This window comes from Silurus meridionalis, chromosome 7, assembly GCF_014805685.1.
Source record: "Silurus meridionalis isolate SWU-2019-XX chromosome 7, ASM1480568v1, whole genome shotgun sequence".
Taxonomy (NCBI): Eukaryota; Metazoa; Chordata; class Actinopteri; order Siluriformes; family Siluridae; genus Silurus; species Silurus meridionalis.
Genome location: NC_060890.1, coordinates 11,843,879 through 11,870,486, shown reverse-complemented (window position 1 = coordinate 11,870,486; position 26,608 = coordinate 11,843,879). Strand labels below are relative to the sequence as shown.

The window sequence follows — 26,608 nt, the reverse complement described above, 5'->3', positions numbered from 1 at the left end:
GAAATCCAAACAGCTAAACAGCTAACAGCTAAGGTTAAATGCTAAAACATAAATTATTCTAATTTGTTTCTTAAAGTGCAGTTGGTATTTTTAAATGCAATATATTAATCTAGATATGACATTGTATTTAAATGCTGCACCGTAAAGAATATGTGTAATTTTAAAAATAAAATAAATTGTTTAAAGCAGTATCATACTGCAAGTGTGACCTAGTAACCTTTCTACCGAAACATTATTGTAAATGTAAAGCTTTTTTAGCTATGGGAAACATTTTCTATTTAAGTTGCCTATAAAAGCAACATGTTTTTTTTATGTTTAATTTATTTGCTTTTGTGTTTTAATTATAACCCAGAATGTCTAGACATGTTTATTGTTTTTCTGTTATGCTACATATAATCCAATTATTTTATACCAACTGTTTAATGTTCCATGTAAAGTGTTGTGAGAATGTATTCTTTATATTGCTTTGTATTTTTCTAGTTTTTTTATAACTTACAAGAACATTATTTGTAATTCAGCAAACCTGTAAAGATTTTGTGTCATGAAGCCTACTGTGAATTGCTCGAAGGTGTTTTATGCAGGTATACAGTGGATACTGGGTGGTAAATCAAAACTGAATAGAGCAAAGAGGGTAGCATTCTTAGAGAAGGACATGACCGTTTGACCCCTTCCTCCCTGTCCCTGTAGCTACAGCTCTTGGTGAAGGAATGAGCAAGGCCTCCCAGCCCTCCATGAGCACTGCCTCCTGCCTGCTGGGCATGGCCATATGAAAGGAAGAAGCCATTGTAATCCACCCAGGATTACACCGCCCAACAATACACAGCTGAAAGGGTGACAAAGACTCAGTATCAAACACAGGCCAGGGCTGATGAGAGGAACCTGCTATGATCTCCCACCACCAACACTGCCATCAGCACCTCTCATCTCCCCAAGAGAGCTCTTTTGCCATTCGTTGACTCCTTTCTTCTCTTTGCTTATCTGGAGACGCATGCTTTTTCATCTTGGCATTCCTTTTCATTTGCGTTTCACTTGGGGGAGGGGGCATGGCTCTCTCATCTGAGTAAACCACCCTCCTCCACAGAAATCACACTGTAACACGGCAATGCTTCCCTCTCTAGAGCTGGGGTCAGTTTAAAGGTTCCAGGGGCAGACTTTAAGGATAATACTTGTCAATATGTAGATGCTATTATTATTTGTAAATTGTTTTCAAGATCTCCTTTCTTAGAGTAAAGATGTCAATGCACTCCTTGCTATTCAGTGCATTTGGGGCTTTAGGCTCATTCTTGCTACAAGCTTGACCTTTTGAACTTTAAACTGCTGTTTGCTGCTAATTAGCCACCTCTCAAACACTTAAAGATAAATGTACAGGCTCCACTAAGGAGTTGCTGTTTATGAGGCTTGGTGGCAAATAAAAAAGTTTTTTTGTTTTTGTTATCAATATCCAAACCTCAAGCAAGAGTTACAATGAAAAATACAACTCTGCATTAAGATTTCATTTCCTCACCAAAATAAATTATTACTATTAAATAAATATATAAAGCTGAAAAAAGAGACATGGAATTAAAGAGTCACAAATCACAAGTATAAATCTATATCATAGCAGAGCCTCACATAAAGAATATCTCACAAATGAACTATGTCTTTAATCTAAATATATAAAGATGGTACAAACCTCGTTTTCATTATTTAAACAGTTATCATGATGGCTACAAGTATTTTATCTTACAATCAGGAAAAATAAAATGTTAATGCTAGTAAGTTATATATATATATATATATATATATATATATATATATATATATATATATACACACACACATATATATATATATATATATATATATATATATATATATATATATATATATATATATATATATTTACACACAAGTAATTACTAATAATTACTTAAATAATAAAAAGATTTGCTAGCATTAACATTTTATTTTTCCTGATTGTAAGATCAGATACTTGTAGCCATAATGATAACTGTTTAAATATACACATTTGTGAGATATTCTTTATTTGAGGCTCTGCTATAATAATATAATAAAATTATGATTCAGGTCAAAGTGACAGCCATTAAAACATTTGGACCCTGTTCACCAGAAAACAAAAAAAAGAGAAAAGGGCTGATTGTAGAGCCAGGCTTTTTTCTTCCTGTATCTCTTTCGGCAGATTGGCATTAGACACTAGGGAGGCAACCAGTGATTTCGACCAACTATAATTACTTATTAGTTTTTTTTCTACCACACACTCACTTTATTTACTATTCATTTATAATAAATTCACAAAGCAATGGTTTTACAATGGCAATCTACAAATATTTCTTTGAATTAAGCAGTACATGAATGTTTAAACCTGTAAGACAGAAATTCTCTTTGTTGCATGAAACAACTGCTTTATCCTGTATCTCTGTTTCTACAAACCTGTTGCAAATGCTTCTAAACTAATGCACCCTTCTCACTTGTGGTTGCTTGGCATCTGCAGTTTGGACTCTTAGAATCAATACAAGAAACCTTGTACATTTTGTCAGTATTAGTTACTAACATAACAAGGGGATGGGTTAATGACATCATATAAGGACACGGAGCCACCTAAACACAAGCTGGAGGGGGGACGGCAAAAAGCGGTAGGAGGAAGTCTTCCTTTAATGTGTATTTCCACTATGGGTGGAGGCTATTTGCATGAGGCTTCTTTCCTTACTTATCAGACTGTCTGTCAAAAGCATGAAGACATACAAAATGTCCCTTTGACTCACTCTTCTAAGCCAGTGAATAGAACATACAGTGGTCTTTTTATCCTTTTGATTTCAGTTACCCCTGTGGAGTGACATGCTTCAGAAGGACTTGAACAAGACTCAGGAAGTCAAGCCAGGCATTTGATTTGTAAAAACCCTTGTGACACCAGTGCCCAGCAAGATCAGGAGAACACACAAGGGATTTTCAACCTGCCACAGCATTGTAGCTTTACCTGACAGAATTTAACACTCACACTGATAACACCTTTGTGACTTTTCTAGCTTGACTGTTGACTGTCCCCGGCATCTCACAAAGCTAGAAAGTAGATTGTCTATACTGGTGATGAGCGATGGCTCAATGACAGAGAAAACAAACACACTGCAGCTTGGACATACATCAGTAAAAATAAGGGTTGTGCACAGAAAAATGGGTTGTGCGCAATATCATAATAGAAACTCAATACTGCCAATGGCTCTTATCAATGTATTACCTAAAAGTAAAAGCCACTATATGGATCCCTGTCATCTGATATTGACATAATTGTTTTTTTTTTCTTCTTAACCTGGCTTATATTGCTCTCTTTGCCTTCCTACTGTCCTTCCCATGTCTTCACACACCATACAACACTGCAGTGTGAGATTTCCTTGCATGCTGACAGGTTATTGAAAAGCATCCCTCTTCTGCAGGCAGCTGAGCATCAGTCTCCATAGGGCTGTGTCTTTGACTCTGATGCCCAGATCCAGTGGGAACGGAGAGCTATACGATTCAAAAAACCAAACAAAAACATAGTAATATATATAGTATATCTTCTCAAGTGACAATCCTTCTTTATTCTCCTGGGTATGAAGAGCTGCACAGGTTGTTGCTGGGATCCTCATGTTAGACACATGGTGCTACTCCAACTTACCCATTGTGCTAAATAGGGTTCAGGTCTGGAGAAATACTTGGCCACTCCATTACCGTCACCCTCAGCAGGGCAGTTGTCGTCTTGGGGATGTGTTTGGGGTCAGTATTATGTTAAAAATCTGCAGTTCTATCCAGTTTCTAAAGGCATCTAAGGGCATCATGTTCTGCTTCAGACTGTCACAGTTAATGTTGGAACCCATGTTTCCCTCAATAAACAGACCATGATGCTACCACCACCATGCTTGACTGTAGGCAGGACACAATCTTCTTGGTCCTTCTAACCAGGGTGTCGCCACACACACTGGACACCATCTGAGCCAAACAAGTTTTTCTGCCCACATTACCCCTATATTATTTGATCTTTACTGGCTTCCAGTCTCATCTCGCATAAAATATAAAATCATACTGCTTACTTATAAGGCACTAAATGCTCTTTCCCCCCCTATCTTTCCGATCTTCTCTCATCCTATGTTCCTCTACGATCACTTTGGTCTTCAAATTCTGAACTTCGGTGTGTTCCTAGATACCGTCTATCCTCTGCGGGTGGCAGATCCTTTTCTGTCATTGCTCCAATACTATGGAACTCCCTACCCATTGCACTCAGAACCATCACCACTTTGACTGAATTTAAATCAAGGCTTAAGACCCACCTTTTCAACCTCCACTATCAGTCAATGCATATGTGTTAGGAGTCCTTAATTTTTCTAAAATGTGGTGTATGTTTCATGTGCTATGTAGTGTTCTATCTCTTGTCCTGTATGTTTTTGTGTCTGTGTTTGTCTCTGCTATTAACTCATGCAGCTGCATGTGATCCTTCGTCCTGGGCAAATGTCCGACGAATATGTTTGTTTATGTATGTTCATTATATTTCATCTGTCTTGATATATTGAAATATTGTACCTTGTAAAGCGTCCTTGAGCTTGGGAAAGGTGCTATATAAATTAAACTTATTATTATAAATGGCATGTTTTTTTTGCAATGATAATTGTGCATCAGGCCGTTTTTTGTTGTTTGATTTGAGACTTGGCTCCTTAGTAAAACAAATGTTTAGAGATTAAAAGTTATTTTTCATTGGAGTTTATTGTTGTTTTTTATATCTGAGTAAAGAAATAACGTCAGGAAAAATGTGTTGAAGTTTAAAATGTAGCCTATTTTATATTAATTTATTTACATTTTGAATAAAATTAGTGCTGTTAAAATGAATTTGCACTAACATGTTTAACACGTTTAACAAGTTAACTAACGTTTATTTTTATAGTAATTATATATATATATATATATATATATATATATATATATATATATATATATATATATATATATATATATATACACGTGTGTGTCATTTTATAGTCCTAATATACGTGTGTGTGTGTGTGTGTGTGTGTGTGTGTGTGTGTGTGTGTGTATGTGTGCAGTAATGAAAGATATAAGCAGTTTGTATTTTTCCTTTATACACACTTTTTAACTAATAAATTTAGAACATACTGTATATATTATGTTGTGTAGAATGTACGTTACTACTAACAGAATCTTTAAAGCCTTACTGTTTTATGTCAGTAATGAACATAAGATTGACATTAAACATGCAGAATTAATGGTGTGGAATGATAAAATCATCCCTGACCTTTGGTCAGACACCCTTCTCCTCTCTTCCTGAACTGGCCTGCAGTCTTACTGAATTAATTTAGGCCTGAACTCTGGATGAACCTGGTCAGTGAAGAGGGTGCTGACAGTGCAATGCTTTTGGGGCAAGAACTGTGCAAACCCAACACCCTGAGCAAATATTGGACAAGTCCATCAAATCATCAAGTGAATGAAACAGGGTTGTCGGTTTCCAATATACATTTAAGCCCTATCAATAAAGTACCTGTTTCTTTTCTTTTTTATAATTTTTAAATGTTAATCTATGACTATTTTATATTACTGGTATATTTTCTCCAATAAATAAATATACATGTAATACTAGAATGCATTGCACTGTGTGTTCATTCAAGTATAAACATTCAAATCTAAGTCTGCCTAGAATTCTGGGAATAAATGGCAGATTGAATACCTGCATATGTTTTATTGTATTAACAGTAAAAAAGGGTGTCACTTATTCTTATAATCTTATCTTAGTTATCTCAGGCATAAAAGAAGGCTGGTTAATTCTTTTCTATTTCTATTATTATTTTTATTATTATTATTATTTTCTCATCCTAGGTTTTGATAGGCTCCATATTGTGCAATCAAACATTGTTTAAAAAGTATATATACTAGAAACAAAATTATTTAAACTAGCAATATATGCCCATGATTCAGACTAAATTCTTATGCAATTATTAGTCATTATTTTTTTAATATTAGCTATATAGCTGCATGCATTGGCAAATATGAGTAAAACGAGAATACCATTCAGTGTTATATCACTGAGCAAGCAGGAGTGTTTACATGTTTAGAAGTCCTGCAGGCACAGTAAGGGTGAAAAGGTCATAGGAAGCCACCCGGGGTGTACTGCAACATTCCTCTAGTCAAACTATACCTACTGGGTTAGTCTTGATTTAAATTAGCCCTACTGAATTGAAATGTCCTTTAACAAAAGACACTATCTTTTTATTATAGAATGATAGTCTCCATAGCTTCTAAATACAAAAACAATAAACATGGGATCAGTGTGCGTAAAAAAACTGAATGATAGATAGGAGTTCAGAAAAAATAAAACAATTTTATTTATTTATTACTACTTCATAGGTCAAACGAATATTGTGATCCTATATATATAACACGAGAGTCCAAAAGTACATTTGTAGTGCAAATAATAAAACTGCTCATTCAAAAAAGCCAAATTGTGTTACAATGAGCTTCGCATCATAGTTAAATACATCCAATAAAACTTTTTGGCCATTTGCGAAGCAGTAACATGCATCATGAAAAAGTAAGAATGTCCATGCAGAAAAGAAAAAGTGACAAAAACCAAAATTATTATTTTTTTTTTTACATTTGGTCTGTAACAGAAAAATAAGTTATGTAGACGTCCTCAGCAACACCAATACAAACATGCAGGCTCTTTTACAATGCACGTATAAAACACTTTTCTAATTTCACATCACACGCCGTGCTAAATTGGAGGACACCATGGTGCACAATATGGCTTATTATTTAGAACTGTAATATGGAGAATGTTTGCTATTAAAGGTCCTCAGTTGCCACTCGAAGAGTCTGAGATCGGAGATGCAGCTGGAGATGAGCTGGTGGAGCTGTTCGAGTTTTGTCCAGCTGCGCAGTCTGTTACTCGTTTCATGACTGGCACTGTTCCTTCTCTTTCGCGCTTCTTCTGTTTCATTCGGCGATTCTGAAACCAGATTTTAACCTGGGTCTCGTTCAGCTCGAGTGTAGCAGCCACCTCGACTCTCCGCGCCCTTGTGAGGTATTTGTTAAAGTGGAACTCCTTTTCCAGCTCGGTGAGCTGCTTCGTAGTGAAATTTGTGCGAATAATACTTTGCTGTCCATGGCTCCCGTATTCAGTAACTTTAACTGTGAGAGGAAAAACACAATGTTATTAATCCACATGATCGACCAACAGGTTCCACTGACAACATTATCTTGTCAGATGGGACAAATGATAAATAAATAAAGACGGTTTAACTGACCTGTTTTCGGTGGGTTCCTTTTAACTTTCATCCAGTCGAAAGTTTGTGCTTGGTTGGAATTGTTCTTTATGTCACTGTCATTATGGAGGCCGGAATATTTGCTGTACGTCCCGTACTGGTGCTGTTGATCTTTTTCTCCGTAGGGATATGATGGATATTGACTCACAGTGATTTCTTCTGGCCTGCAACTAGACTCGGCCGCTGTCCCACTGTTGTTCCCGATGTTCAGCACAGAAAAGCCAGGGGACGGCAAATACATGTGCTGTTCACCCTGATTGAGAATGGCCTGATGGCTGTAGTCCAGGTGAGATCGGCTCTGCTTGCCATAGTTTACTTGATGGCCTGTTGTAACAAGATCCAGATTAATGTGGCATGACTGGGATGCCTGGTGCGCATAGTTCATGCCTTGAGTTTCGTGCAGCGACGGTGTAAACGAGTTTCCTCCAACTGGCCGCCCCTCAGCAATGCAACTGTTAGTGCTCCCACAAGCACTTTGCATGTACTCTTGATCCAGGCCGAAACATCCAACTTTTGAATTTAAATGGTTAGGTCCACGGCTGTAAACTGTGTAATCTAAGTACGAATTCATTTTCAATGCTCCACCAGTAATTGTTTTAAAGGGGGTCAATAAACCTCGGCGTGTTACCCCAGTGCCCTACCACCTCTAAGCAGTATGTCAAACCTCAAAAGTTCTGTCGGGCTACATATCAACTGAGTGACAGATCATGTGACCAAAAATCCACCAATAGTCTGTGACCTACAGCGGTAATTTGGGCGTTGCGAGTGTCCATCAAGTGAACTCGTATTTACATGACAAACACATGAATGGCACATTCTCATCAATCAGATAACGCAGACTTGCAGGGTATGCCTGATGAAATTTTCTATCACAGCACTGAGAAAAGTTTTACGACATTACAATGTATCTGATTTTTGGGAAGGTAATAAACAATCAATGGCTATTAAAGGTTAAATAGTGGATAAACAGTGCTTCCACAAAAGTTCCTGCCCAAATGTAAACATTTCAATCACAGACTTATTTCCTTGATTTAAAAAAATCGAGGAGGATTACTTAGTGATAATCTTTCAAGAGGCACCATGTCCAGCAAAGCATTTAAAGATCCAAGATATTTGTTGATATTTTATTTTTCTATAGTATCCAAACGACTAAATGACCACACGAAGATTGAAACAAGCTATAATTAATAATTTTTTTAATCGCATATAAGTCGAATTTTAAATGACGAATATTAATACAAGATGAAATGGTGTGGTTAGCAATAGAAATCACCTTAAATACTATATTTTCATATATATATATATATATATATATATATATATATATATATATATATATATATATATATATATATATATATGTGTGTGTGTGTGTGTGTGTGTGTGTGTGTGTGTGTGTGTGTGTGTGTGTGTTTGTGTGTTTGTGTGTGTGTGTGTGTGTGTGTCTTATGTATATGTTAGCAGTAATATGAAAGTACGTTCAGCCTGTGCTTGCAAATAAAGTGCATTTGTGTGCCTAAAAGAGATTCAGGCGGATGATTGTTTTCACTGTTCACTGGGGTAAGTGAGCGGCCATGCTCTCTGATTCAGACTTGCTCTCTGCTGACCAGTCATATTATGAGACCTAAGACAACCAAGTCTGCGAATTTGAGGTTCGGAGAGCGCAATAAAATCCTCACAGTTACCTTCAACATTACAATAAAAGCTTTCTCTACTAAAGGTGAAACTACTTCCATCATTTAGCCTTGCAGAATATTGGTCATTTGAAGGTCTGTGTTTTTGCACGTAGGACCAATGACCCTCGGAATTTCTGGAAATCTCGCTCATACAGCATGCATCATTTCTGCTATTGCTAACGGAAGGAGGATTCATGTAATTCTCTGTAGGTGATTTAAGTGAAGAACTAATGTCCATTTGCAGGGACGATGGAAGGCACGCATTTGGTGAAGAGGGCGGGCCTTTCAATTTTGTGTCTTTTTTATGTCTCATCCTGCGGTTCTGAAACCATATCTTGATCTGTCTTTCGCTAAGCTTCAGTAGGTTGGCCATCTCATGGCGTCGCGGTTTGCCTAGATAGTGATTAAAGTGGAACTCTTTCTCCAGCTCCAGCAGCTGATTGCTGGTGTACGACGTGCGCGTCCTTTTACAGCCACCTGAGCCATCGGGTCGGCTCTCTGCTCCAGAGAAAACGAAGTAAGAAATCATTAATCTACAATTAAAAAAGGAAAAATGCACGTATGGACATTCCAATCATTAATAATTAAAGTTTCGTGTGTCTTTTTGATTTTTTTTAAGTGTAAAAAGTCCAAGAATGTTGCAATCAAGTCCAATCCTGGGATTCATGCCCTGCACCCAATATCCCTGATTGTGATGTGACATGCCATAAACTTATCAAATCATTTCACTCAGATAGAATGTCTCATTTTGGAGCTGTGTGGTGTCTTGCTATGATTGTTAAATAAAGATACGTCTTGAGATAAAGAAAGCCTACTACAACAAACCGAGTGTACCCACCACCAATGGATGCATCGCAGAAGCTATGACTTTTCTGCTTGCCTTTTTTCATAGACTCCGTCATCCACGGGAATATCAGCTTGTCGTCAATAGTAAGGTCCCCGGTTGAGGAGCTGCATGTTTGTCCTGTAGGGGATAGGAGGGGTGATTCTGTACAGCCTCGATAAAGTTCACATGGAGTGCAGTCCCGAGTGTCATCCATCGCAGTCTTCAGCAATGTACAAGCATTCATCCCCCTGTCGTTTTCCCGCAGTTCCACAGAGAGTGAAACTTCTGTCGTATCACTGTATCCAAATGTGTCGTCACCCTTAAACGAGTCACTGCCCAATAATGAGGTGTTGATGTTGTCTGTCTTGTTCTGCATTGTGTAGAGCTTCTGGAAAACTTGCGTCACGTGACAGATTCTTTACAGAGGCCTCTTGGTGGGAGACCTAAAAGGTCGCAACAAGGCATAGGAATGTCGCCACAAAATGAGCAAATATACAGACATTTTTTATATAAATATTGTACTGTTCTACAATATTGATAAATTAACAATAAACAAAATAAAGGCCAAGGATGTGAGTATAATACCAAATGCTTTCTGAAAAGATATGTCAATAGATAAAGTAGATTGTTTCAAAATTTGAGACATCATAATTCTAGGTCAATCTTAAACTGAAATTCACTGAAAAGCCAATAATTTTTGTACAAACGAATCCCTAATTTATTTACGATAATTACGGTATTATTTGGATATTTCTATTGTCAAAAACTGCAGTCTACGTTTTTTATAGCTCATGAAACATAACGTTGGCCAAATGAGTACATGTAAATCGAAAATTATATTTAACGATCATAATAAAATAATAAAGAATACTACCTAATTAAATTATGTTACATTAATAATGTATTGTAAAATGTTTTAAATGGCAGAATCTTGTATAGTAATGCATTATAAATAAACATTTATGCAGATGTTTAACTTTACACTCGATACACAACGAAAATAAAAATAGATATAGATATGCACTGTATAAACAGTTAAAAGGTGGGCTCAAATTATAAAGGCATATAAATCAAGTTTAACATCATATTTTATGTTTATATGTCACAACAACCGGCTTTATATTAAAATCGCAATCAAAATGAATAAGGACAATAAGAATTGGACAATTAGAATTCCTAGTTGTTATATTATATTATATTATATATATATATATATATATATATATATATATATATATATATATATATATATATATATATATATATAACATACATCATTCAGTGTTTACCCTGATATAAAAAAAAAAAAAACATTTTAGACAGGCATATTCTCAGTTGTGTTCATGGAGACAGAAGTTGTGCAGATTCGGTCGTAATGTGACAAATGGAGAAAGAACGAGAGAACGACTACGCTGAAGGAGGAACAAAGACTGCTGAACTCGTCGTGAACCCGTGCTCAAGTAATACGGCAATAAATCACCCGGACATATCCGCCATTCACAAACTGACTGAGTCTATTTCAGTGTTGCTCGCTTATTGCGCTTCTGTGGGTTTGTTCTGAATCCACACAAGCAGTCAGTGTTAAGCATCATCATTATTTTGTGCCTGATCAAAACGAAAACTAAATATTGCCAAAGGATCTCTTGTCGGATCAAAAAGCCTGAAAGTCGAATCCTCGTATTCTCTGTGCTTCTTAAACCTACCATCTGCATATATTGCATAAACTACAATAAGAGAATGTACATTAGCTGACAGACCTTTATGATTATGTAAACTTAATTATTTAATTGCTCGTAAAATTTTCTTTGAACTTCATATAATGATACAACGTTTAATTTGACACTGGTTTCATTTTCCAATCTTTTCTCTGCCACCTGGGAGAACTGAAACAGGAAAGCTTTAATAGCAACAACCAATTATCATCTTACAGTAGCAAGCAAATACATCTTAGTTAAATCAGTTCAATATAAAAATCTTTCTATTTACTCACCAGTCAACTCCTGCGCCAGAAACTTCGCGAGGAACCGCAGACAGAAAATATAGTACCTAAAAAAGAAATACATTGTTTATCACGTTATCCAAAATATTATTAAACAATGTTAACGTTTTCACATAAAATTGAAATTATGTAGGGAACAAAACTAAAACCTAGTCAAAGGATGGAAAACAAGATAAAACCTAGATGAATATTATGACACCCACTAAATTTGTTGGGCTGTTGAACTGGATGGTAGAAATGTGTCGCTCATGTAAGCTACTTTCAACTCCACACACTGAAGCAGGCTGGAAATAGCAGATCGTTAGATAGTTAAACAGCCGAGAGGGGTGCACAGGACCTCAAGCGCAAGAGCTGACCAAGGCAAATAATGCTGTGTCTTAGAGTAAGCAATCGATACAAATTGAACTGCGAATCAAACAAAAATTAAGCAAGATTAGGAGGTTGTTTTAAAGTACTATCGACAGATTGGAACATATAGCAAAACTACCAAACCCTTTTCTTTACACGAAGCAAACAAATATTTTGACAAGGCAATGATAGACTTTTGTGTGATGTTTTGACAAGGCAATGACTGTTTGCAAAAATGCCAGCTTTATGAGATTGTCTGATCACGTTGTCTCACTATTGCCATATTGTAGAATCATGTTTTTTTACTTTTAAGTAGCCTGGGTGATCAGGTTTTTGTTTGTTTGTTTGTTTGTTTATTTGTTTTGTTTGAATAGAACATCTGTTTGTCACAATTTCGGTTTTGCCGTGGAATTTATGTTGCTTGTAGATTCATAGCGTCATGCTCTTTTCCAAATTTATCTTTTTAATTTGATGATAATAACAAACACCATTGTGCATTTTTAGTTATATAAGTAGGTAAATTCAGTATTGTCTGTATGTCTGTTATAATCTCAATCTCTAATAATAATGATACCAAACTAAAATATCAGTGTCTATAAAATAAAAACAAATTCAATCGTCTATCAAATAAAACTGTAATTTGAGCAGAACAAATTTGCTTCCCGGAAAAAAATCAGTAAACGTTTTAAAGTGTTGAACCAGATATCTGTCAGAAATTGTCTATGTCTAGTCTGTTGTAATTGCAATCTAGTGGTGGTCTTCAGATCAATTTGTTATTGGACAGGCGGCCTTTGATCTCTCAAGTAAATCTCCTGCGTTCCGTTCTCCTGCACCCACAGTGTTTGTGGGTTTGCGCGTGGGGTTAATACCTAACCAAGCCAATCATAATCCTATTCTGTGATTACTGAACTCCCTTACACCTGTATAAGAAAAAAAACCTTAATCAAAATTCGGTGACTTCACATTATCCATTGCCTTTAAGTCTGAGCCTATTTACGGAGTGCCATCTTCCGTCTAAAACCTTCTCATTATGACTAAAGCTTTTTATGGTTTTAGTCAGTATTAGTCTACTGGTGGTACCTAAAATAGTATTGGTCACTGTATCCTAGTAGTGATATGAGCCACTGGACCTAAAACATTAACAGCACCTCCCCTGATGATTAATATTCAAACCTTTTATATCTCCCGACACCTTCCCAAACTTTTTGTTCCCTTTGCCTATTCTTTTTTTTTTCTCTTCTTTTAATTTTTTTTTTTACTTTTATTTAGACGAAAATGAATAAAATGTCATAAAGACAATATACAGTTTCAGGCAATAAATCGTGCGGTGGTTGTAACTTTAGTTATAATAACATATAAAATGATTTTATTGCTATTATTATTATTATTATTATTATTATTATTATTATTATTACATACTAAAGAATTACATTACATTACAAGTCTAAAACGTGTAATTAGTCAGGAATATAAAACTTGTTTTCATATAACCTCTCTGTTGATAGGTAAGCTTCACAACCTATTGTTTATTTCAAATGCGATATTTTATATGCAGTCTGCTAACTGAGATCAACTTAAACGTTCTTCATACTAGCATCCTTTACAGATGACACACAGGTCACCTGACCGTTTTATTTTTAATTTTTTTGGTATTATCTTTTATTTTTTTTTCTCAGAATTCCCCAAGCGACAACTGAAAAACTATCCGCTATTCTCCCGAATCACGTGATAAACAGATGACTCCCTTTAACCCCATTCTGGTTTTTACTGTTTTTAAAACTGTCAGCTATCACCAGCATTTTATAGTCTCTTATCAGATCTTATTTAGAACAAATTTGACCAATTTGACACCTCATTTCTGCTAGGTGTGCAAACAAAACACACACACATATATATATATATATATATATATATATATATATATATATATATATATATATATATATATATATAAAATACATATTTTCTCTCTAGATAGATAGATAGATAGATAGATAGATAGATAGATAGATAGATAGATAGATAGATAGATAGATAGATAGATAGATAGATAGATAAATTTTAATTTACAAATTGTATTACGTACCTGCGCAGCAACATTTCTCGCTTATTCTCTTTTTCGGTGGGGGACTTTGTAGGATCGTTCACACCTGTTTTCCACACTTTAATTGTTTCCTGAAAAAAATAGTATAAAATGAATGTATAAACTTTAAATGTATAATTGCATGCTAAATATAACCCAATTACTTAATATCTACTTCCCAATTACTTCATATTTACTTAATAATCAAAGACCAGTGAGGAGCTAGTTTAAACCCTAACGCTATCGTTAAGCAAGACGTGCAGGTGAAATTTAAAGACTTACAGAAAACAAACTAGTGAAAATGAGCTACCGAAAAATCTAAATAAAAGGGCACGTCCCATACAACCTCTCTATTATGTCTGCTTTTGGTTAGTTAATGGCTGTTTGGACAGTAATGGCTTTCTCCTTTAAGCTCAGTTCAGTAGACAAGAAAAAAAAATGCACCACCAGCCCAGCAATCTTACAATGGTATATAAAAAACATTGCAATTAAATAATTGACTTGGTTTTTATTTCACTGGATTTCAAACTTGCCAGCCAGCAAATTCAACCAAATGTATGGGGAAAATGACTCGCAGAGCCCAGAATAAATTCAGCCTCCTTCGACGCTGAGCTTAGATCAACTACATATTCCCCAAGACACGAATTTGCGAATAAAGATCTTTTCACACAAATTCGGATCTACAGGGTATATATAGATGACAGATATCGCCATCCATTTGAATGGTATGCAAGACAAAAGCAAAACAGTTTATGCTAAAAGAGGTATATAAACCTGTGACGAGTTAGTGACAGAAAAAAAAACATTAATAAAAACGGACGCTTTAATTATAATTGCATTGCCTGCATGCTATTAGTATTGTATTTCTTTACTATTAGTATAGTAACATAGCTGTCAAACCTAGCTATGTTTTATATATAGATATAACTGTATCATAAACATCAACAACAAAAAATATTAAATGATCTGGTCATAATGCTAGAAATGACAATCAGAGTACTCGATAATATCATATCTGTGTGAGCATATTCATTTTCACAATGTTATATTTAGATTGGACTTCTTTTTATTTGATTCGTGTTTATCTTGATGGGGATGCACACGGAGTTGCTTTGGAAACATTAGAGATCCTTTTGATAATAATCGATTGAGGAAAAAATTAAAGACAACCAAAAAAGCGAAACATTATCGATCAACTGTATCCAGATATCCGAAATACTCACGCTTTGATATTGTTTATTTCGGTGGTAACGCTATATACAAAAAGCATAAGGTTTTGGATCATGTGTTAATTTAAGGGATCCAAAACGTCCTAAGTAAAGTTTAAAGTATATTTATACAAAAACTGTCTTACAAATCTGTAGTTTTCACAAATTATATTTCTTCAAGCTTGCCTTCACTGATCTGACGTGTGTATGTGCATTTGTTGTGAAGTGGCAAAAAATCGTGCAGTCGCTAGGTGACCCCAAATTGAACTCAGATCCCATTAGCATGCACAGAGCAGTGTGGCTTAGATTAATCTGATAGTAAAAGAGCGTTTAAAAAATCCTGTATGTCTAATTTTTGTTTGTATCTTAAACATTTTAAATATTATTTATCTTGTTTTTTATATACAAAATAATAGAGCCAGTTTAATTGCTGTTGTTCTTGTTACAATTTCCTTATTATTATGAATTCACTTACTCATATGTGTAAGTTATATTAAGTTACAGTCTCCTCGTCTCAGATAACCGGACCTATTGGAATTGCCTGGGTTTATATAAATAGGATTTGCTGCAACAAAATCCTCGGTGTTTGAGTGAAAAAGAAACAAAGTGACTGGGACCTCGGAGTAAGGCGAGCTCTGCTGGTCAATCAGGAGCGTTACATCATTCAAAGACAGCATCAAAACTATTAGCACTGATTTACATTGGCGTTTTTTTGGTTACATTATGAAGATTTATGCTTAAAGTAAAAGGTTTTGTATAAAATATAAAATAATAAATTATTTATGAACATCAGATAGTTTTGCTATAGACAACGATCGAGTATAAACGATCATTCTTTAAATATCTTGATTAAATATATTTTTGAAAATACAAATTGTGTATTTTCAGCTCAGTAATATAAATTGTACAATAAATATGAACAATAGAACAAAAATATAAAGGTTTCTTATGAACCTCGGTATATGTGATGGAAGCATATATTTCTAAGCCTGCATTTATTGTAATGGCAGCTTGACACTGTGCGTGTCTCTGTGTGCAGCACTAGTCTCCTGACCTCGCTGTGATCCCCTCTCCATGAATAATTGATGAGAACGGTTCACAGATTACCCCTATCAATATGCAAAACACATTATTGGAGTACAATGAGACTTTAATAGTTATGAATCACGTAACCGTGTTTATCGCGAGAAATTTGGCACAGTTACATCATGTTTTCTGCCCATTCAGTTTCATCACATTTCGCAAAACACACACACACACACACACACACACACACACACACACACACACACATACAAGACTGTATTTATCCTCTTTTACAGTCTCGAATGGAAATTGTCAAATAAATAAACAATAATAAGTTTTGTCAATGCCTTATTGGTTATTTCACTCAGCCTTTTTGACAGGAAAAATCGGAGTTAAGTTTTCTGCTTTTTGATTTTCTGTTTCTGACTAAATTAACCTGAGTTAGGATAAAGATAGATAAAGGTTACAATTTCTAAAATGTTAACATTTTACCCGCGCATATGGACAATTTATTTACAAAATCGAGTGAGACAGATGTTCAGATAAATACTGTGTTGACAAGTACATCACTAACACGTATTATTAATTATGATATCCGCAGCATTTAAAATTATATAACTGATATCCGCAGCACGAAAATACAACATGCATGGCATCAAATGCATGCATGACATGCATGCCACAATAAGTCTTCTATTCTATGTGCACCAACACATTTCGGGCCTATAAAAATACAGGCTATTCCCCAGTTGTTAATACCTAAAACAATCCAACTCTTTGCAAACAGACTGTTAATGAATGAAGGTAAACTTACTCTGAGACGTCTTGCCCCAATCCAATAGAAAATAACAGAGAGTAGCCAAGTGAGTGTATGACATTTTGAGTGGCCGAAGGTAACTGACTAAGAGCATATCACATGCCGTCCACAACCTTTAGAATCCCGCTGAAGCAGTGAAACCGTCACTTTCATTCAAGAATGTGAATTATGTCGCACATTGTCAACCCCCAAAACCATAAAACTAACTTTATGGACCTCACGTGACTTGTTTAGCAATACAGAGAAAGACATGTCTATGTTATAGACTAAACTTCACGAAATTAAATCACTTAGGGAAGTCGAGGCTGTATTTCTGATGTAATAACTACAATATATAAACTATTTGTAGGAGCATACTTCAATTGATTTGACCATTTAAGAGGTAAGTTCACAGGTTTAGTCATTATTGGACACAGGCTGTAAAAAAAATCATTTTCTTGTGAATATTTCTCTTTTTTTTTGTTATAATATACCAGTGATATGACAATGTGAGCAAAAGTTTTGTCTAAAAGTATCGGAAACACAAGAAAATCCTGCGCCCTGTGGCCATGTCAAGGTTATAACTCAGACATAAAGGCTTGTTGTTTTACCCTAGTCTGCTTCAGCCATTGATGTGCCTATAGATTGCGAAGATTATATTAATAGGATAATAACTGTAAAGTAGGAGTGTGAATTGACCGAGTGGTGACCCACTGTGAAGGCAACCGATCCCACAGGTGTAATGATGTGCAAAAAGACACTAAAGCATCTTGAGACTAAAAGAACTTTTATTTTTCAAATTAGAATCATCACCCATTTTTAATCGAGACACAAATAGAAAAAAATGCCGGCTGGCAAAATTCCCAGCATATCAACGTTAAAACATTTTGATAGCTTTTTTTTTTTTCAAACACGGAACGTTCACCACTCACATTTTACAAATAAAATATTGGTCACAACTGTACATCAAACATATTTCACTCGTCATGGACTCCAAATCCGGTCCAGAAATGTTTAGATGCAACATAAAGTACACAAATGTAGCCTAAGTGCGAATATAGAGGATGTTTTTTTTTCGCGATTTAACAATCCTATCCAAGAAAGTAATAAACGCGGTACAAGCATAAATGTCCTGCAAAACTGAAAACAGTCTTCACTGACGTCCCTATACGAGTTCATAAGAATACAACAAAGGTTTTTTTTTTTTATAAGATGATATAGGTAGTTCGCGTTGATACTGTACAATATTCCTTTTACATGTTTAAAGTTGCGCACAAATAGCTTACATGGAACATGCTTTCTTCCACGAAAGTATAAACTTGATACGTAGCATTTACACTTAATTTACGGCGGCTGTTAACTGAAGCCCTATGGCATATGAGATAGAACAATACTCAACGGTGGACAATTCGTGTTACACCAGTCACACAGAGAAATGACGCCTGATAATGACAAGCAGAAAGGTGCAGTGCTATAACAGTAGTTGAATATTCTCAACAAAATGCAATCAGTTTTGAAAGGCGCTTCCACCGGTAGCAAGACTCATGCTTTTCAGCTTGTTGTCCTTTTTCCATTTCATCCTCCTATTCTGGAACCATATTTTAATTTGCCTCTCAGTGAGACAGAGAGCGTGGGCTATCTCTATCCTCCTCCTCCGGGTCAGATACCTATTGAAATGGAACTCTTTTTCCAGCTCTAGCGTCTGATAGCGTGTGTAGGCAGTTCGAGCCCGTTTTCCATCAGGTCCAGTCATATCTAGGGCACGGACAAGGACAAAAAAGACAATACCCTTTAGTTATAATAAGCAACAAAAAATCGAGAGTGCTAGACTCCAGAAAGAGTCGCTATCGCATCTGCACTTAGCAGCAATGTGATTATGGGACATTGGATTCAAAAGAAGTCATTTCCCAATCTTGTTTCACCACTTCAGGGATTGCCTCGAAACAATTACCTGTTTCCTGCATATTATGATTCTCCGTGCTTGCACGTTTTACAGTTGCAAATATTAGGCTATGTGTTCTTTCTAACCATCTACATAAGCTGCAAATTTGCAAGGGAACGGCGAATAGAGAGAAACTGATAACGTGTAGCTACAATATGATATTTTATGCAATTCACATATAAAACATTTTACATAAATCCTTTAATTAACTACATTTGAAGTTTTTTTGGTTTTTCAATTTTGGAAGCAGGATGCCATTCATTCAGTATAATTTTTCATCTATAATTTTAAGTATTGGAAATGGTTATACCGTGGCTAATGTGAAGTTTCCGCATCCATGGAAAGATTTGTGGTGTTTGGCCGTCCCCGGGTGTTGTGGTGGAAGGTGCAGCGGGTTCTTGTTTCTGAGTGCATGAAGTGGCATGGTTAGGCTGTGCGCCTTCCTCCGGCTCCGAAGAGACGTTTGCTTCGTCCGTTTCTGCAAAGTGTGTGTTGCTGTTGCTGAGATTGCTGCTGTTAGTGGTGAGTGCACTGTTGCCCCCGGTCGTGGTCTGGTCAGAGGAGCCAGTAGTGCCTTTCAGGTTGAGACTGTCGCTGTTGGTGCAAGGAAGAGCGTCTGGAGAAGCAAGCGAGCAGCTCGTTTGACGGTACCGGGTGTCCGTGCCCGGGTTCTGAAAAGCACGACCGTTATCCCCAACCGTACCGAAATGGGCATTGTTGTTAGAGCGATTTACACTAAGGTCGATCCCATTGTAGGTGTAACCGAAAGAGCCGGAATGCATGCCCGTAGAGTCCCGGTAAGAGCCGTTCATTGCGCCGTTAGTCCCATAATTTAGTAACTGATAGTCGGACCCATTCGGATAGCGCCCTGAGAAGGAGTTTAGAAAATAGGAGCTCATTTGGATATTCTTTAAAAACCGTCTCGATGAGCAGATCTCGGTCGTTAAAATCCTGCGCAGCCCAATTTATGATGTAAAAATGAATTATAGCAATGCACTGTACTTCGTTTTTGCCAAGTATGCGGCCAAATATGGGAGCGCGTTAGGGCATCACGTGCCTTTGTTGACCAGTCGTAAATTCTCTCTGATGACTTCAAGAGGTAATTCATGCTCTGTGGTTACAAATGATGACGAAATGATGATCGTTAGATTCAACTCAATGGTGCCTCCCCACTGCGCGCAGCATCCCATGTTAGCAGAGGGCGTCACCTACCGGGAGAACTGCAAAATGCCCAAACACCTGCACTGAGGTCTTTTGCAGTTATCAGTGGCACACTTCACTTATATATAAGGCTACATTCTTTACAACGTATTCGTGCAATTCTGCACATTTATTTTATTTTTTTTTTTACATTTTTCTTTATCAGTAAGAATCTGGTCGTGCTTTTTTTTTATAAATGTGGTATTTAGAAAGAGAATGTTTTGACAACCGTGACAACCGTGGCCTCTCAATATTGTCCTCACGTATTTCATGTGTTCCAAATCATTTAAAAATAATGAAATGCGCTAAAAACACAATTAAATAAATATATATAGTTGGTCTAAGTTTAATGCAATTCTACCATTGTGTGAAGTGACGCTCTCGCGTCTAGTCTGCGGTCGAGATTTGCCTTTTCTCTACTATACATCTGACATTTGTAAACATCTTGTGTTATCCTACATAATAGTATTGCTTTTTGACATTTTAGCACGAACAAGCGAGTACAAAAGTCGTGGTTGAACATATTTTATTGGCAAACTGGCATTGCTAACAAAGATCAGTGCATCCACATACACAAACGTAACAAACAAAATAAATTACACACGAAAACGTTTAAACATACGAATGTCCAACATGTCAGCAGTCACCCTTAGCCTTCACTATAAGCCTGTTCTAGGTTGTGAAAAAAAGAGTGCAAAATTCAGCCATTTATTTTATGCCAAGTAATAAACAAATTGTCTAATGGCGGAAAACAGTACACAACGGGGTGAACATTACAGAAACGAGAAAGATGCATGTTTTACAACCCTGAGAGGGTTTCTAGCTTTTGCCATTTAAAAAGCATTAAATAGATAACCGTTTTGTTTGGGTACATTCGTACATCTACATGAAAATACAATAGCCTATGTACTGTGGGTAAAAATATTGGACCTGTTTATTATTTACAACACAGTGCATATCGAAATCGTCTATCCCGTCTTTCCACCATCCTCCTCTTCGCTGGTCTTTTCAGAGTTCATCACTTTATTCTCCTTCTTCCACTTCATTCTCCGATTCTGGAACCAGATCTTTATCTGTCGCTCTGTTAGACACAGAGCATGCGAGATTTCAATCCTGCGCCTTCTGGTCAAATATCTATTAAAATGGAACTCTTTTTCCAATTCAAGTGTCTGAAATCGAGTGTACGTCTGACGACCCCTGCGGCCAGTGGTTCCAGGAATGCCTGTCAAAAAGAGGTGGAAAACACGGAATAGGTTAATACAGAGTCAAATCAAAGAAATGGAATACATTATTAGTATTATTATGATTATTATTAGGATGATTATTATTTTTGTTATAGTTGTTGCTTTTGCTTTTTAATTATTTGTTAGTGTTGTTTTTTTAATCATCAGTTCTATACTTTCATTAAAAGTAAATATTGAATTTAACTTAAAAAAGACATTTTAAAAATCAAACACTCGTCATTTACAGAAGAATTAGCCGATTCTTTTGAATTTGTTTAGAAGTGCAAAGTTCACAATACATTAAGATGCACATTCATTTACTGTGCCATTCTGTGGCAAAGTTTATGGAAAAGATGTTTATTTGAACTCGAAATACGACCAAATAAGCGATATGTAGAATAGACTTACCGCTACAAGAGTTCATCCTCTGCATCCACGGGTAAACAGGGGCACAGGGCTTGGATTCGCTATAGGAGTAATTGTCTGAAGTGTGCTCCGAGACCTCCGTCTTGCTATGCCCCTGTGTGAGAGCCAGCGACTCTTCCAAGCCTCCGAGAGGACATGATGAGCGCTCGCTCTCTCTGTATATGCTGGAAGCAGCGTAATCGCAAGCAGCGCCTGAACCGCTTCTCCCAAACACTCCGGTAGCTTGCTGGTAGTATGAGTTGGAATACACCTTTTCCTGGACATTGCTCGCTCCGAACGTTGCGCCTGGATAGTGTCTCAAAGTGTCGGTATATCCAGGAGAATATAACGGTAACTGGTTGAGAAAAGAATCCTGTCCCCCGCCAAGAGACACGGGAAAAGTTGAGTTGACGAAGTAGGAACTCATTGGGTGGCCACTGTTATTGTGCGAGTGTTATGATTTGTTGCGTTTTATAGTCCAAGTGTGTTTTGCCATTACTTTATGTGAGGTTTGGTTTTAGCCGAAGGGGGGTGGCGAGGTGCCAATGTGAGCGAGTAGGGAAACGCACCAGCTGATCATTGTCTGACCAATCCTGAGCATCTCAGCCAATAGAATAGCATTAGGGAGGGGGACTCTTGTTGCACTGGATGAAGTCCCCAGTGCATATAAACCCTTATCATTTCCATAGAAATATATTTGTATAATTACATTTGTTGTAATCAAGTGTCCGCTCCATAATAAGCAAATAAACACATACAAAAATAATATTAAAAATTGAAATAAATAAATAATAAGGCAAGCACTACAAGCACTATGCTAAAAGTGGATTACTGATGGACATTTTTCAGTAATCTTCTCAGCAGGCATAAAATAGCATATTTTCGATCTAACATACATGCCAGCAAATATCCTATTATTTTGACAGTGTATTGCTTCATAAAGCTATATTTCTTCCAAATAGAAATGAAGAAATGTGTTTGTTTTTCAAGAAAGATTAAAAAAATAAAATCATATGAATGGAACAAAACTACTTATTGTAGTGTTTAGGTAATTTAGTTCATTGTAACACTTACTATAAAAAACTCAAATAAATTAAATATTTACAATAGGAAGATATGCAGGATATAAGATTGTCTCTTTTACTATGTCTTGCTTTACAAAGGGTTCTTCTATCACCAATCAACTCACGTTGGGTGTTTTTTCATCACGAATCACAGAAACAATTTATGAATTGTATTTTATGGCTTTCGTGTTTCTAGCTGAACGTCAGTTCAAATAATTAAGACCTTTACAATTGGACGAGCTTTAAAAAGTAAATACACACAGCACTAAGGTTTCGGCACAAAGCGCATTGGAATTCAATAAACTAATCTATTTAAATAGCTTTACGAACAATTACTGTTCTGAGTTAAACCAGCTTTGCGATATCATTTTATTCTTACTTGAGGTCCTTGTCATTAGAAGATTATTAAAATACTGCATATAAAGTGCTCTAAAAAGACCTGTACAAAACATAAGCAAAATATTGTTTATTTGGACCGATCTGAGATAAAATGTCACATATTAAACAGATCGGGATTAGTATAACTTTATTTCTCTCAAACGAAAGCTTTTCTTTGTCTATTTTGTCTACATTAACAGTGCATAACCTGTAATAAAAACCTTAACTACAGTTTAACAACGACCTACAAACAGGCCTAGGCCCCAACGTTTTCATCAGACGTGCATTCTAACCATAAATGCTTTTTTCAGAATGGGTTTCTTCAGTATGTCTCCAAAAATGATACACACACAAAAAAAAGGATTTTCGGTAAAAAAAAAAAAAAAAAATTCAAATAAGACTCTTTTAATAATCCATTAAATATCCAAATAGTATTTAAATTTCATAATAATGCCAGCGAAGCTTACAAAACCGCTTAGATAAATTAAATGTCTTATTCAAAGTACAACAGCTCGCACACACAAACACACACACACACACACACACACACACACACACATATATATATATATATATATATATATATATATATATATATATATATATATATATATATATATATAAAAATATTTATTTATTTATTTATTTATTTATTTATTTGTGTGCATATATATGCATATAAAATATAAAATCATTATTTTAGAAAAACTCTCGTCCCAAAGCTTTTATATTGTATTTATAGAATCGAAATATAGTATCTAACCATTTCTTATTGTGATACAACAAAATCTTGGATAAGTGTTGTTTAAATACAAAAATTCATATCACGTCACAAAACAATTACTTTACAGAGCAAATTCGCACAATTCTTTCGTCACTAGATGGCACCAAAGAGCAGAAAATGAAGTAATATTGTGCCAATTCAGTGAAACGTGATTATATATATATATATATATATATATATATATATATATATATATATATATATATATATATATATATATATATATATATCAGTATCAAGTTTTCAGTATCAGTATTCATAGCCCAAATAACTTCTTGCCTTACTATTACCTCAAAAAACAGCCATTTTTTCACTAGTGCGTTTAAAATGAAAATAAAAGTATAATATATATATATATATATATATATATATATATATATATATATATATATATATATATATATATATATACATATATATGTGTGTGTGTGTGTGTGTGTGTGTGTGTGTGTGTGTGTGTGTGTGTGTGTGTGTATGAAGAGCATTTTAAAATGCACTAGTGAAAAAATGGCTGCATCCTGTGATATTCGAATTCGAGCCGAATGCTTAATAGTGACTAAGCAATAAAATAGTACTGGTATTCCATATTAATTATTTTGGATTTAAATATGCGCGTTAATTCATTCATTTTTCCTAGAAAGGGGACATTAATGTGACGAATAATCATTCCAAAATAATGCACCAGCGGTCAGCAGCGATCCGCTCATCAGCAGGCTACTGTAGCTTTGATCACGCGGATTTCTCACAACAGCACATCACTCTGCTGTAAATAATCTGTCATATTCAGCTGTAAAAAATAAGCTCAAATCTATTGTCTTCGTTGGTTGTTTGTTTTATTAAGTCTGTATTTAAATGGTGATATAACTTAGGTCAGAATTCTGTTTTTTTGGGTGAGTAGCCATCAAGCTTAGTGATTTAATGCGGCATTCCCGTAATGCTTTTTCATTATCGTTTATAACTACAAAAACTTTAAAAAGATTACTAATTTAATTTGAGTGTCTTTGTTTATTTGAACAATCCCAAAGCCATAATGCACCCAACTACAAATATGCAATGCCTTTCTGCTGAAAATCTAACATTAGGTCCAAGCTTTCAAGCCCATTTTACAAATTCAGCTGCAGTTTTGTTCTGCTTAACCTCCAGTCAAATATATCAGTGTTTTCCAGCAAGCATGCCTGCACAAGATAGTGGGCCTATCATATCGTGGGTTACATAAAACACACACATGCACTGGTTAACATCACAATGAGGAAGACTAGAGCAGGTCTTACCTTTGTCGTTTATCATCGGCTCGCAGGAGTGCTTTCCAAAAGTAACCAGGGTTTTCTTTTTGATTCTTCAAATCCGCGTGTAATCGACAAGATCCAAATATAGCAAATAAACGAAAGACCAAATATGTATTCGTTTTGTGATTTCTGATCCATTCAATCTTCCATGACTTCTCTGTAGGAATCAAGCGGCTAGCACTGTCTTGCTAGGCTCCAGCCATCTTAAAACACAGTCCGATCAATTCAATTACTATTTCTATTATACTGCCAAATAGTAACAACGAAAAAACGTAAACACGAAGACAGAGGTGTTACTGACTGCGCCCTGACCAAAAGAATGCTGCATTATAACCACTTGGGAAATCATAAAAAGTTCATGTTCACAGGGAGCTGATCACGTGACCACGTCTACCCAATCCCGTCGCAGAGTCACACATAAAGTTCTAGCAGAAAGTTGTAAATTTTCATAAACAACTGGGAGTTTATTGCTTTGCTCCAACAGTAGCTTGGTGGCCGCCATCTTTTTTTCATTAAAAAAGAAAGAAAATAGGCTGCTGGTTTTAAAAACTACTAGACTAAAATTGAAATCTTTCCTCTTTTCGTTTTAATCAAAAGATATTCATAAGACATATCGAGTCGGTACAAAATGATCCCATAGGAATGAGTGTGTGTATATATATAGTTATAATGTAAATCCCATATGTATTATTTACCAAATTAAATAATAATTTTAAATCTAAATAAACCTGGTGCATGTCTCACGCATTTTACATAAACTTTATAATTACGTTGGTATTTAAGTTGGTTACAGGAATGAAAATGTTTAATATCAAATCTATTCGATTGTGCGGTTTGAGAGAATGTGCAGACTCCTATACAAAAGGAATAGACAAACGGAAAGTGTAAACCTTTTATAGCTCTAAACATGCCTGGCGGAAACAATGACTTCCTGTAAGAATAAACACTTAGACTATTTCCGACATTTATTGGGGCAATAAAGCAGTATAACCCAAAAGCGACTTGCAGTCTATCCAAGTGCCTTCCAAAATTAGGCAATATCCTTTTTTGTCGCAAAGTGTAGGGT

At 35.6% G+C, this 26,608-nt stretch overlaps 4 protein-coding genes across 5 annotated transcripts; all 4 read right to left on the bottom strand.

Annotated features, from left to right (window-relative positions):
• Positions 1-6,335: 6,335 nt before the first annotated feature.
• hoxb1b (homeobox B1b) lies at positions 6,336-8,508 on the bottom strand. The gene is made up of 2 exons (XM_046853040.1): positions 7,281-8,508; positions 6,336-7,164 (listed from the first exon to the last, which is right to left on the bottom strand). The coding sequence occupies exons 1-2, from the start codon at positions 7,867-7,869 to the stop codon at positions 6,830-6,832; spliced, it is 924 nt and encodes a 307-aa protein (XP_046708996.1). The 5' UTR covers positions 7,870-8,508; the 3' UTR covers positions 6,336-6,829.
• A 199-nt stretch (positions 8,509-8,707) lies between these two features.
• Positions 8,708-25,878, bottom strand: LOC124388877 (homeobox protein Hox-B3-like). Of its 2 annotated transcripts, none has more exons than XM_046853965.1 (5): positions 25,528-25,878; positions 14,234-14,322; positions 11,791-11,846; positions 9,813-10,243; positions 8,708-9,472 (listed from the first exon to the last, which is right to left on the bottom strand). In XM_046853965.1, exons 4-5 carry the CDS (start codon positions 10,174-10,176, stop codon positions 8,844-8,846), a joined length of 993 nt encoding a protein of 330 aa, XP_046709921.1. In that variant the 5' UTR covers positions 10,177-10,243; positions 11,791-11,846; positions 14,234-14,322; positions 25,528-25,878; the 3' UTR covers positions 8,708-8,843. The 2 variants fall into 2 exon arrangements, with proteins under 2 accessions (XP_046709921.1, XP_046709922.1); XM_046853966.1 differs by having other exon boundaries at positions 9,855-10,243.
• LOC124388878 (homeobox protein Hox-B5b-like) lies at positions 18,059-20,238 on the bottom strand. The gene is made up of 2 exons (XM_046853967.1): positions 19,513-20,238; positions 18,059-19,015 (listed from the first exon to the last, which is right to left on the bottom strand). The coding sequence occupies exons 1-2, from the start codon at positions 20,099-20,101 to the stop codon at positions 18,768-18,770; spliced, it is 837 nt and encodes a 278-aa protein (XP_046709923.1). The 5' UTR covers positions 20,102-20,238; the 3' UTR covers positions 18,059-18,767.
• hoxb6b (homeobox B6b) lies at positions 20,532-22,815 on the bottom strand. Its single transcript, XM_046853969.1, has 2 exons — positions 22,034-22,815; positions 20,532-21,624 (listed from the first exon to the last, which is right to left on the bottom strand). Exons 1-2 carry the CDS (start codon positions 22,455-22,457, stop codon positions 21,371-21,373), a joined length of 678 nt encoding a protein of 225 aa, XP_046709925.1. The 5' UTR covers positions 22,458-22,815; the 3' UTR covers positions 20,532-21,370.
• Positions 25,879-26,608: the final 730 nt, after the last annotated feature.